The 12,815-nt window shown below is 34.9% G+C and overlaps 1 protein-coding gene across 2 annotated transcripts in view; it reads left to right on the forward strand.

Moving 5' to 3' along the window:
* Positions 1–12,815, forward strand: part of nrm (neuromusculin) — a 380,564-nt gene that overhangs the window by 266,548 nt on the left and 101,201 nt on the right. For both annotated transcript variants that reach the window (XR_012459736.1, XM_074132269.1), the window contains exon 8: positions 4,497–4,647. Coding sequence is in view for 1 of the 2 variants with exons in the window: in XM_074132269.1 (XP_073988370.1) it covers positions 4,497–4,647 (151 nt within the window). In the remaining variant the exon portion in view is untranslated. The remainder of the gene's footprint in view (positions 1–4,496; positions 4,648–12,815) is intronic.

Consider the following 12,815-nt stretch of genomic DNA (forward strand, 5'->3'; position numbering starts at 1 on the left):
TAAAAATCTATGTTAACAAATGTTTACTCTATATCCAACAAAATATTACTCTACATAAAAGATTTGTTTGCGTTTATTTGTGCTACAATCAGCGCGTTAGCGCTATAAGTAACAATGATATGTACAGTAGAGTAATAAATGAAGCAAACGAGTGGTGGAGAAGTTACCCAGTGGTAAAACTCCAAAACACCAGACAGTCAGTCACTCTTCACTTAAGAGGAGACTACGAGGACACTGTCTCTTAAGGCGTCTTGTCCGGATCATCAGGAAGAGTTCTAGAAGAAAGATTTTGTGCTTGAGGATTTGTATGAGGTATTTAAAATAAAGTTTTCTGTATCTTGTTTTAGCAACTTGTGTGACAAAAGGAATGTTAAGGTCAGTGTGAGATATGTGAGAAGAGATTGAATCCTTTGGAGGTTAGAGCGTTTGGTTGAACCCCACTGCTCTATTCCATACGCCCAGATGGGTTTTAAAATACAATAGTAGTCTTTTGATGTCCAAGAATAGTTTTGATCTTTCGTCTAAGAGTCTTTTAAGTAGTCTACAGTGTCTGTTTAGTTCTGTTCTTTTACTCTTAAGTCTAGAGTGGGGCTTAAATAAAAATAAAACCATTTTTTAAGCATTTTGAAAACCACCAATTAGAGTGACATCATGAACCATTCAAACTTTGTCCCGATACACGTTCGTTAATCTTATTGCCTTATTAGTGGCCCTCAAACCCTAGTCTTCAACATAGCTTCAGTACCAATTTTAATACCCATTTCTTCAAATGCTAACGAACCATCAATATATTTTATATGGTGTGTTATTCTGCGATGAATAGTGTGTATATTAAATTAAAGGCATACTTTTCGAAAATCTAAAGAATGGATTTAAATTGAATGGATTTATTTTAGCTATTCCGTTTTAGCTATTCCATTGAAGTCCTACTATTAAATCAATACTCCTCTGAATTGTGGGCGGTAAGGTCAAAGATTACTCCAGGGATTGGAGGTACTTCGTTATAATAGAAGAAAAAGCAAGAGGAGACTGTTTCAAGCTTTAATTGTAACTAGTCTGGACATTAGAACAGCAGTTGATGAACCGACTGTGCAATTGTTTGACCATTTAGTGAAGACGAATAACTAATCAGGTAGTATTTCTTGATAGTGTCAGAAGGCTGCTGGCAACTTGGCTCAAGGCAGACCTAGATGAACATGGAAATAAGGTGTCGTTGTTGTGTCGTAATAAGGTTACGTTAAGGTAAGAAAGGATATCAGTTAGGAAAGTGTGGAAGAAAAAATGTATATTTGTCGAAATGGTTGGCGATTTTAAATTATGCAGAAAAAATAAAGTGTCAAATAAATATTTTGGAAAGAATAGCAATTAAATTTCAAGTTGCGCAAAGGATTATGAAAAGTATTTCTCACTATGCTTAATACTTGTACGTAATTAAACTAAATCGTTTTCCTCAGAACGCTGTAAGTTTGACGCCATTTTTTACCAAGAATAGCTAATTTTGGCTTCTGCAATGATAAGCAATTTTTAATTACGACTGCATTTTCTCCATGAAGGAACCATCCTCTTCAATCAGGCAGACCGATATGTGGCCGCAAAGGTGATGATAACCTAGAACAATTATTAGAAAGAGTTAATATGTACCAAAGAAGGTGAACTACTTTATTTGGACTACTACATTTAATTATTTACTATAAAAATACGTGTGGACGAACTGCTGTTATATACAATATATATGTAATACTTGATATTCTGGTGAGGGTAAAGAAAATAATGTAAAAGATCAACGAAATGTATCGTTTGTATCCATAATAGGATAATCAAGAGGCGTTGACATTAAACTTTGTATGTTTATCTAGTGTAATTGAGAGAATTTGGAGTGAACTGTCTAAAGGGGGTGGCTTTAGAATACTCAGTGGGGTTGCTTTAACTCTTGAGGCAACCTGGTTGAGAGGGCTAACTGTCTTCACTGTCCGGAAAGCCAGGTTTGTAACCAACTAGCTGTGGCAATGGTACTAGAGTGAAAGAGAGTACTTATATGTTGGTAACTGGAGTGAGAAAGTTGTTGTAATTAGTACAAGCCACGGCCTAATGACCGAGCAATAACAATACCATTACCAGAGTGGTTGTTGGCGGCTGTACTAGACAGGAAAAGGGAATCATGCCACAGCCAATAGTGGAGCTTGGTGCTAGTAGGTGTTTTGAGTCGACCACTCACTGGTATATCTGCAGATGTGTATTAGTGTGTGCGTGTGTAAACCAGTGAGAAATACATCCCTCTCTACTCTTGCACACATCTAGTCAGCAACGTCCATAGCGTGCCTCTCCTTACTACCGAGGCCAAATCCTTCTACCAAATGCAAATGTTAGTAGAATAGTTTGAGCAAGTGTTTTACATGCCGTTGAGTACCGGCTGGGCTTGCTAGAACTGGCTTGGGGTTAAGGTGGCTGTGAAAGGCAGTTAGGAGAGAAGTTTACTTTCGGATGCCTTCATGTACCATCGTACGAGTGTCATCATGCCTTCATCTCTTCCTCCTACCACACTTTTCCTTTTACTGCCTCATTGCTCGTATGAGAGCATTTTCTAACAAGCCACACGTTGTATTAAATTGAAGCGATTATCATTAAATCTGGCTGCCTGAGTAGAAAATCTTCTTCATGAAATTCACGATGAAACACAAATATTTCTGAAAGTCGTGATTCATCAATTAGTGGGAGAATGAGTGACAATTTGAGATTAATGTAATTCATAAGATTACTCGCCCATTGACATCTGGTAATGTTCTACACAAAAAGTTTCTTCAAACAACGAACATTTGAGTCCTTCGTAATTGTTTACCTACATTACTAAATTTGCGACTGAAATCTTTCGAGGAACCTAAACCCAATCAATCCCCGCGAAAACGCAAGAAATTTGCAGAAAATCCAAGGAGCCATTGTCAAGTAAATCTCAAAAGAAGTGAACAATCCATGGAGTAAAGATATATTCACAGAGATTGTGAGATTTCCATCGAATTCTGGAGCATATGCCCCACATGCAGTCTGAATATAGAATGATTTTTTTAAAGGTGGTTTAACTGTTTAAAAAACAAAAAGATCTTTAAAAGATCCATTGAACTTAACCAAATTTAAGAGATTAAAATTGAAGATTTGTCTTTAATCTTCAAACCTTTGAGAGGTTTAATTGTTGGTGTCCACAAAAACTGTGTTATTTTTCATACTTAATAAACCCAAACTTCCTTTTTCGTGTAAATAATATCCTCAAGTTTTGTGAGAAATCTTAAAATTATAGATTAATTAAAATGTTCTCTTTTAGATACGATAATAAAGCCAATAGCTGTCGTAATTTTGTTCTAATTGATTCAGACTAAACGGGTTTATGTCTGGTATTAATAAAACTGTGAAGTGTTCGCAATAATGTGCTTAATTACTTTTATCCCACTAAAAGCTAAATAAAGTTGTACTCTTTAAATCTAGAAATTAAAAAAGTTTTTTTAATGATGATTTTTAATCTGAAGAAATTAAATTAATTACTATGTAGCCAGCTTTCAATTAGCCATATTTAAGTTTTGTGATAATCAAATTTATCATATGAATAATTATTAATATTAAATTATAATTTAACATCCAACATTTGTTTTAATATGGTTAATTAAACTGATTAAACGAAGTATACATTTTTGTGAAGGTAAAATCTTAGCCATTTTTGCTCTCTTTTAATTGCGTACATCATATTCTTTAAATTGGGTATTCGTCGGAAATATTTGCTTAGTGTCCAAAAACCAGGAAGGTATTCGAGTGATGTTGGACCTCATATATCTTTTAATAGAAGAAACGCTCTGCAACCTTTTAATGTGTATTTTAAATAGATGTTAACAAATTTGGATTTTCGGAGAAGAACTTTGCTGTCTAGTAGATCAGCATTCCAACTCCATACCGCTAAACAAATCTTCCAAAAAAAAAATTATTAGAACCATCTAATCTAATCTAAAAGTTCCGTTAAGATATTACCCTCTTAGACAAGTTAAAAAGGCTTCCGAAAACCCCAAAACCTTTCATTGACCAGCTTTTATCTTTGACTCTTCCTGACAATTCCAATTGTCGATTGAGAAGGCACAGCCCTCACGATTTACTCAGCTGAGTAGGCCTAGGACTTACTGGAGAGCACCAATGTTGTGTGGTAAATCTTCTCAGAATACATTTTAATTATTCATGTTATTTGTTACAAGTGCCATTGCACATGCAGTTGCAAATTGCTATGAATTGTTTATTTGAAAAACATGTATAAAATTTCAGTTTTACATGTGACTCTAAAAATACATAAACACGACTAAAATGATTGTCTCAAAGTCTTTTGTTTCAGCGAAGAAGGTAAATAGAAAAGTTCATCTTTCAAAAAATACAAAAGCGTTTTCCAAAGATTTTATTGGTTTATTTCCCTAATAATGAATAACATCTAAAAATCATCAAAAATATACAAATTTATTTGTACTTTTCAGGGTGATGGAACTTACGATACGATCAGCCGCTTAGAATTCATAGCCACCAGATTCGAAAACGAACAAACCTTAAGCTGTGAAGCTACCAACGAGATTATGAGTTCCAGACACGAAGAACCACTACGTGAATCTGTTACATTGGAAGTTATGTGTAAGTTTAGTGTATCTATATTTTGGTTGTGTTTACTTACTGTAACTGTAGGAATAGTTAACCTTTTGGAATATGCGACGAATTACAATTACTATAAAAATAAATTTAATTGTTAAGGAAAGTTTCTTTCTTTAAAATACATTCTCAGAAAATGTGCTTTAAAGAAAGATGAAGGAATGTCTAGCGGCAGAACTAAACCAACTTCTGGGCTCCAAAGTAAACAATGGAAAAGTAAAAAAATAATTTTAGAGCTGTTGAAAGCTGTATTTCGCCTAAAGAATATATAATATATTCTAAAAATATCTCTATTATTTACTTTATCACACATCTAAAATAAGTGCTTGTTTAGTTGTCAACGAGTTCCAACAAGACATAGGTGTAAAGTTTTCCTTAAGCTTTCAGAGAAAATTGTTACCTACTTTCTGAAGCTTTAAATCGTGTCAAACTCACGCAAAAATGTGGATCTCTGTAAAGCTTGAAAGAAAGTTCCAAGTTTTCAACATAAATCAATGGACGTCATAAATTTTGCGGCTAAATTCTTGTATTATGTGGTAAAAGTTTCTCTAAGTTTCTCCATTTTCTTAGTTCTTGTATTTGAGTGTATATTTTATTTATTATGAGAAAGTTTAACAGAACATGAAATATTTTTTCCACATTGACATCAGCGCCTATTGATTGTGACTTTACAAAGTCCCGTTTAAGGTGATTTCTTTCTATTATTTGTTTGCTGTAAAAGTATAAAGCAAAACATAATACTCGTTTAAAGAATAAATTTTGTAAATAGAAAGCATTTTTTTGTGTATGTCTTCTTAGATGTTGGTCAGCCAAGGGTTTTAGAATTGAGCTGGGAGATTTGTGAATACATTATATTATTATAAATTGTGAGCATACTTATTGTTTTGTAAATTTTGCTTTTAGTCTTTTACTTTTTGCACATTATACCGAACACTCGCACAAATCGACTAGTTTTTGAAATGTCTTAAATTTAAGTGTAAAGCACTTGGTTCAGTCATAGCTTTTTTTATATTTATAATAAATTTCGTAAATAATAAAGTTTAACTCCATTAAAGGACAAAATATTTTAGGCCATTAAATAATAAATGATTTATTTCAGAAGCTATTTTGATTAAATTTTGGACATGGAATCCCCATACTAGACTGAAAAGACAAGAAACTAACCAACGCTACAAACTTCTCGCCAGACTACTTGACAAACGTTCGAAACCTACAGAACAAAAGACTCTTATATCTACTCTTATTGCGACCTATTTGGTCATACGGCATTGCAGTATGGGGATCGCCTAAGCGTTCCAACTCACTACGCCTCCAGGCATTACAGTCAAAAATACTTCGAAAACTTCTGAACGCTCCGTTCTATGTATCTAACCTCACCATTCATAATGACCTCAAAATTCCTTTCATTACAGATCTTGCTAACACTCGTTTCTTCAAATTTCATTCCTCTACAGCAGCTCATCCTAACCCCCTCATAGAACACCTATCTTCCTCCACATTACCAGAGTAATCCTCTAAGGAGATTGAAGAGAAGATGGCCTCGTGAACTACTCTTATCGTGAGAGCAAAGCACGTTACTGGAGTGGCATCACTGGGTGCCTTCTCCACTCATGATTTTCTACTATTTCTTTTTTCTTTCACCATATTTGCTTGTTGCAACTACTGTTGCAGTGGTGCAATTGCAATAAAAGATTAAAAAAAAAAAAAGATTATCCTTTTCGGAGAGAATTGTGTCAGTATTCATTATCAAAGAAACTTTCAGTGCAGCAGAAAGCGCTGCAGCAAAACATAAATAAAAGTTTAGATTAATAAGTTGCAAATTAAGTGCTAGTATGGTCTGTGGTGATATTGGTTCCCAAATGCACAAACTTAAAACCTTTTCTTTATTTGAGGGAAACCCAAAAGTTTTTCTTTAAAACACTATTTTAATAATTTAATGAGATCCAATATTGTAAGAGTTGAAAGCAACGTGAATAAAAAGAAGTGAGGGTAGAGACACCTTTTTGAAAAAGAGTTGAAATAAAGCAAACGTCAATGGCAGTAGTTTATCTTATAATCTGTCTAAAAATCCATTAGCCCCAAGATGGTAGATAAAGTTGAACTCTTTCAGATAATGGTAAGACAAGACATTTTCTAGAAGACTCTCGCACTGATTTCATTAACCAGAGTTACTTCATTAATTACTTTAATTTTAATCAGCAAATGCAGCATAAATCAGATGAGGATGGTCCATTTGTCAAGGGTTAACACTCACGAATTCTTCTGTGCTTTTTCACATATAAAGGACATTAAAGTAATTGCTACCTAAAGGTGTTATCTTTAATTCGTCGTACACAATTTTACCTAATTTTTCTTGTTTGAGGGAGGCCCATCTTCCTCATTTGGCTCGCTTTAACCAAGAAATAAGGATTTTGATTTAGTTTCATACAAGGCGTGTTAGTATCTGAGGTCCATTGATACCTGGGTTTTTTCTTACAGTACCACCGTTCGCCAACTGTTCTTGTCTTAGTTTTTCCATTAGCGAAAAGTAAGGTAGTAAGGAACCAACTGCCATAGAACCTGGAGGAGTTGAGCGCACTATACACTGCCCTAAACAATGACTCCTCAGCCCATTATCCCTGTATCCTATCGACGTTGTAGAACAGAGGTGGAACAGTGGATTTTGAAAGAACATCGGAAACGGTGGAGATCCCGAACTGACTGCCGCCAGGCTAAGGAAATCCTTGGCCTGTCAAGAACGGATATGGTTGGTTTTAGAAGGTCCCGGATCCGCCAGTTGGTTCAGGTGTTGAGTGGACATGCAAATTTAGCATATCATCTTTTTAAATGTGGCCTAATCCAGTCGCCAAATTGTGCTGGCTGTGGTGAGTCCGATGAAACTGTGAGGCACTTTGTTGAGGTGTGCCCAGTTTATTCTAAAACTAGATTCCTCGTCTTCGGTAGGTCAAATGTCTCCCTACCGGAGATTGTAGCATCTGGTAATCTTAATGAACTTTCTAGGTTTATTCAGTGCACTGGGCGATTGAGTCGTCAAGCTCCCGAGTGTCCTGTTGCTACTTTGTTAGGTTATTATAGTAGCATCTGGTAATTTTTAGCCGGATTTGTTTTTAAACCCCGGTATCTCTCATGAGATGAGGGGTGGGCGGGGAACAATGGGCATCAGGATTGCCTGCGTTCCTTCCCCATTTTTGGTGGAACCGCCCGTTTTGTGCAATCTAATCTAATCTAATACACTGCCCTAATCAATCCTTTTCCTTATTTTACTATTATTGTTACTTATCTGAACAGAATCAACTAAGAAAGGAAAGTACTGCAAGCAGATCGCATCTTTCGAAACAATTGCTTCTTGCCGTGTTCTCTGAGCGAAACGAAAGAAAATTGTTTTCTGCCTTCTAAATATTGTTTTCTGTGGGTCATTTTTGATCCCTTGATTTTAGTTGCGAACCTAACATCTTTTTCAGAGATTTAGACCCATTTAACCCATTCTGGGCCCAGTATAAACTCCCGGTAACTTTCAATGTTCTGTTTTATATCCTTCTTTCATAGTAGATCGTAAGATTTAGTGATTTCAACGAAGCACAAAACTGAAGGTTCTTTTTTTTATATGTGTAACTGCCTCAGAGTGAATATTACATCCTGCGCGCTTCTGTTTGTTCTGAAGCCATGTTGCTTTGCTTTTCTCTATTTTACGGAGTTTTAGCTTGAGAGAATTCTGGAATATAGTTTACTTGGGGCTCTTAGTAGGGGATTCTGCGATTTCTTATTGTCACCTGGTTTAAAAAGTGGGCACAATTACAAAGATCTTCCAGTTCTTATTGCTATTATTAAGAAGCAGCAAATGTTTGAAGAGGTATTTCTACCATACATAACAGCATTTCAGAGGCTGTCCTGTAAATGACCTGCAGCTTTTCCTAATTTTAATTTCTCCAAAACTTTTTTGATATCTTCTTTCCCAATAAATTATCCTTATTTTTCCTTCTCCACTTCAGCTTCTCTACTCTCCTCATTTCATTCGACTATTTCGTCTTCTTTTGGAAGCAATTTTTTTTGTTCAAGAAAATTTAACTTCTTCATTAGCCTAGGAAATTCTTTAGTTTGGCACTTCTTTAAATCTGTGGCGGGTTTTCCTTGAGGTAAAGAATTGAAATGACCACTGATTAGTTCTGCACTAAATGATTACTTTCATTCTTTGGACTCACTTGTGATAGAAGAAGTTGCTGTCGGCTATCTCTAGCCCTCATTCTAAATCAATCATGCTACTTATGTTTTGTTTAATGACTGATTTATGTATTACTTTGCTTTTACTTTAAAATTTGAAACAAGCTTTCTGTATGACATTCGATTTTAGTTACTTTTTACGTGTTAACTAATATTGACAACTATGGTGATTGGTGCATCTACTGCCTTCCGGAAATGAACTTCCTAAATAATTCTAGGAAAGAGAAAATTTGAAATCTTAAACCCGGGTTCTCGGCGTATTCAGTAAACTTACCTAGTTCGTCCATTGATCTAATCCATATTTATCTATATTTCTTACCATTATATTCATTAAAGCTTGTTATATTTCTTTACATGAAATATTAATATTTATTTTTGTTTTTTAATTGCATGTGGAAAAAAAATATTCCGGATTGCATAATCTAAGGAGATGAACAGGATTAGTGACATGGATGTGATTGCTTATCCCATCAGAGAGAGAGACAGGAGCAGTAGAACTCCAGTGAATAGATCATCTGTTGCTCATAGTCTGTTCTACCTTTACAAAAGGTCCCTGTAACCCAGAAAGGGTTAGAGCGACGAGAAACGAGAAAGTGTGTGTGTGTAACAGGATATCATATACTTACTCTTACAAAGGCAAATTACGAAGGGCCACTCCCTTCTCATATATTATTCAATGTGAGGAGCATAATTTCAAAGCTGTGGCCATATAGAGCGGAATTCCCTGACTAGTTTCGCCTTAGATTTCGTCCTCCAATTTAACTTAAACACATCAAACAAGGCATAATAGATGAATACTGCTAGCTCACTATATATGAAAGGTTAATATTAAATAGGATCGTTTTCCTGTAGCTCGGCTAAGTTTAGTACAAACCGCTTTGCTTTTATTTCCTTATATTCCTTCACATATTTAGCTAATAAAACAAAATATATGTATCACCGATAAAAGTGTTATTACCGCTTCCATTGTTCCTTTCTTATGTTTGGAACATAAACTTTTTTAATCATCTACTAAAAAATTTGCTAATTTCAATAACTTTTTTTATAGATTAATATTAATAAAAAAATATTTTAAACGGATTTTTTGAAAGTAACTGTAATTTTCGTATTTACAGTTGTTCGATAATAAAATCAGTACACATCCTATTTATTTTGATTCATTTCAATTATTTGAAAAAAAAAAAATACATATAAAAAATTAGTGAGTTCGTTAAAGATCATATGAATCCATTCAGTTTTTAAATATGTAAAATATCTTTCAAAAAAGCATACACAGTACATCAGTAAAAAGACACTGTGATTTCGATTGCTGATAAACGATTTTTCTTTGTCTCAGAGTTTGAGAATAAAATATTGAAAATTAGAAAAACCCTGTGAAATATTCTTTGAAGAATGTTTAAATTATTGCCTCTTTGTGGAACGTTCATTTCTTCTAAAATATTTAAAGCAAGAATGCATCTTAATTTTACTTGTCTTAACTGTTTATCACCGTTTCTCCTTTAGTTGTACCTCATTGTGCTTTACAGATCTCCGTCTCATTTATCTTTGAAAGAACTGATTTTCTCAAGTCTTCTTTGAAGGGGAAAAAACTAATTAAGAACACATGCGACTTTTTAATCTTTTTTAGCAACAATTATATTTTACAAAATCATAAATTTGTTTTAAGGGATCATGAAGTCAGATTGGTCCATTGTAGTGCTCTCAATAATAAAAAGATAAAAAGAAAGTCATATAAAAATATTGTATCAGAAATGTTAAAAGTCAACTGCGCATTTTAATCTGGGAGCGCACCAGTACTGTAAATCGGCTCTCAGACGTTTACTTTATTGCATTATTACCAATTCCTATTCTGTAAGTGTACAGGGAGACTCCCTGGAGACATGTGAAAGAGAATAGTTTTAGGGGATGTCCTACTTATTTGTTGAAGGCGGATAGGTTATTTCACCTACCCCTAGCTTTTATTGCCATACAGCTTCCTTCCTGTAGGAAAATGGAAGTTCAATGTACGTCACTCATACAAAGTTTTGTAAGAGATTTCCCTCAGTGTCCGTGTCTTCTAAAACAAGAAGCGGAAGTATGCTGGACTGGTAGTTCTCTATAGTTCCAGTAGGAAATCATCCGGCCACGACCTGTGTCTAACAGTTTTAGATTTATTGGTCAAGTGCGTTTTATTGTATATACTAAGTTCTAAATATGAGTGAACTGTACATAAGTGGTAAGTGCACCCTGCTAGTGACAGTGGGCGGGGGCCGGGATTATTGTTCCGGTTTTGAAGGGGAAATCATCCCTTGGGGGGGGGGGGAAGCCAACCCTCTTACCATCAACATTTCCAAACTGAGATCACCATCAATAGCGTATTGTTCACGTCGGCCTCTATAGTTTGGGTCAACCAGGCAAACTCTTTCAAGATGTCGCTTCCCAGCAGTTACTCTGAATTATTAATTTTCTCTATATTAAATGCACTGGGGTAACTCTTAGCAAAAATTGAAGACGTAATCTCTTTATTTATTGCTTATCTTTTCTGATTTATTTTTTATTTCCTTACTAGTCGTAAAGGGGAAGAATTACATTGGTCTGGATTTTCCGACATTCAGTTGTTTGGAATACTCAGCTAGAGTGGATACAACGAACGTGTTACTTTACTCCTTATCAACATGCGTGTGTTTGAATGTTAGAATCAAAAGAGAAACTCTTCAAATATCTCGAAACTTGAAATTTGGCTTTTCCACTAAAATCCCTTCCTCTTCTAAGATTTCTGCCGATATCCTTCTGCCAGCAAGGAAACTTGAAATAAACTATTTTACCGGGATTTTTGGAAAAATTGCTCCAACTATTTTGATTCAACATTAATACTCACCTGTTTATATACTATTTGGAAGGAAGCCAAGGCACCACAGCGATAGAGATTTGAACATCCTCTTGAAAGACCTGGTAGATAAAATATTTCTCCTCATTACAAGGTCCAAGCTTGGATCATTTCATAACCGCCTCTGGTCTCAACGTATCTTAAGATCAATGTCGCAATCTAGCTTTTGAAAACAGGAAGTCAATGGCACTCTATGAAGTTGTTTTCTAACTTTTGGCTTACTAGGAAGTCATGGGACCAGATTAAGTCTGCATGGGCACTCTCTCTAAAACGGCCGAAAGAACTAAACCTGAAGATGTGCCATTTGCTTTAATTACCTGTCACTTAGCTCTTAGTGCCGCAGTTTGAAAAGAAGGACAACCTCCAGATCTGCTACATCGGCAAAAAATGAAATTAATGGTGATAAACTCATCGGCGTGTCTTTATTATCAAAAGTCTTAAAATATTAAAAACATATCCTGTAGGAAGCGGTGTGTCCTAGAAGAGAAATTAGTGAGTACAGCGGGGAAGTATTTGAAGCAATCTAGAATATGATGGTCTGGTAGTAATGCCATAAGTTCATATAACCTCTCTGTTAGGTCTGTAAATAATTCAACAGTAGATCTCCTCTCGTAAAACAATATTAACGTTAATGAACTATTAAATATTTAGAGTTTATTGGTAGGCAAGCCGGCAGAGGAGAAGTGGGAGGCCATGTTGTAAAAGCCATTGCTCGCAGGTCAGGTACACAGGCAGGTGTGCCAGGCCAGGTCAGTCTAACTGATCACCCAGATACAAAGAGATATTGAAATTTTAATCATTATGCTGAGACTGACTAAAACATTAAATAGATAGAAATTATACAACTGCCTCCCTGATTAGTTCTACCTTCTAGTTGGATTGAATATTTTGTTTTATATTCAAAATTTGACCAAGGTGAATACTGAAAAGCTTGTATTAAACGGCATCGACCTGAAATGAACCAGCCTGCATATTCCTAATGCTAAATTTATACACACTCTTGACAAATCCAAACATTAAAATATTTTTTTGAATAATTATATTTTAAATTAATTTTTGATAAAATATT

The sequence above is a fragment of the Rhodnius prolixus genome, unplaced genomic scaffold (genome assembly GCF_049639745.1).
Source record: "Rhodnius prolixus isolate KJV_2025 unplaced genomic scaffold, Rpr scaffold_4, whole genome shotgun sequence".
NCBI lineage: Eukaryota > Metazoa > Arthropoda > Insecta > Hemiptera > Reduviidae > Rhodnius > Rhodnius prolixus.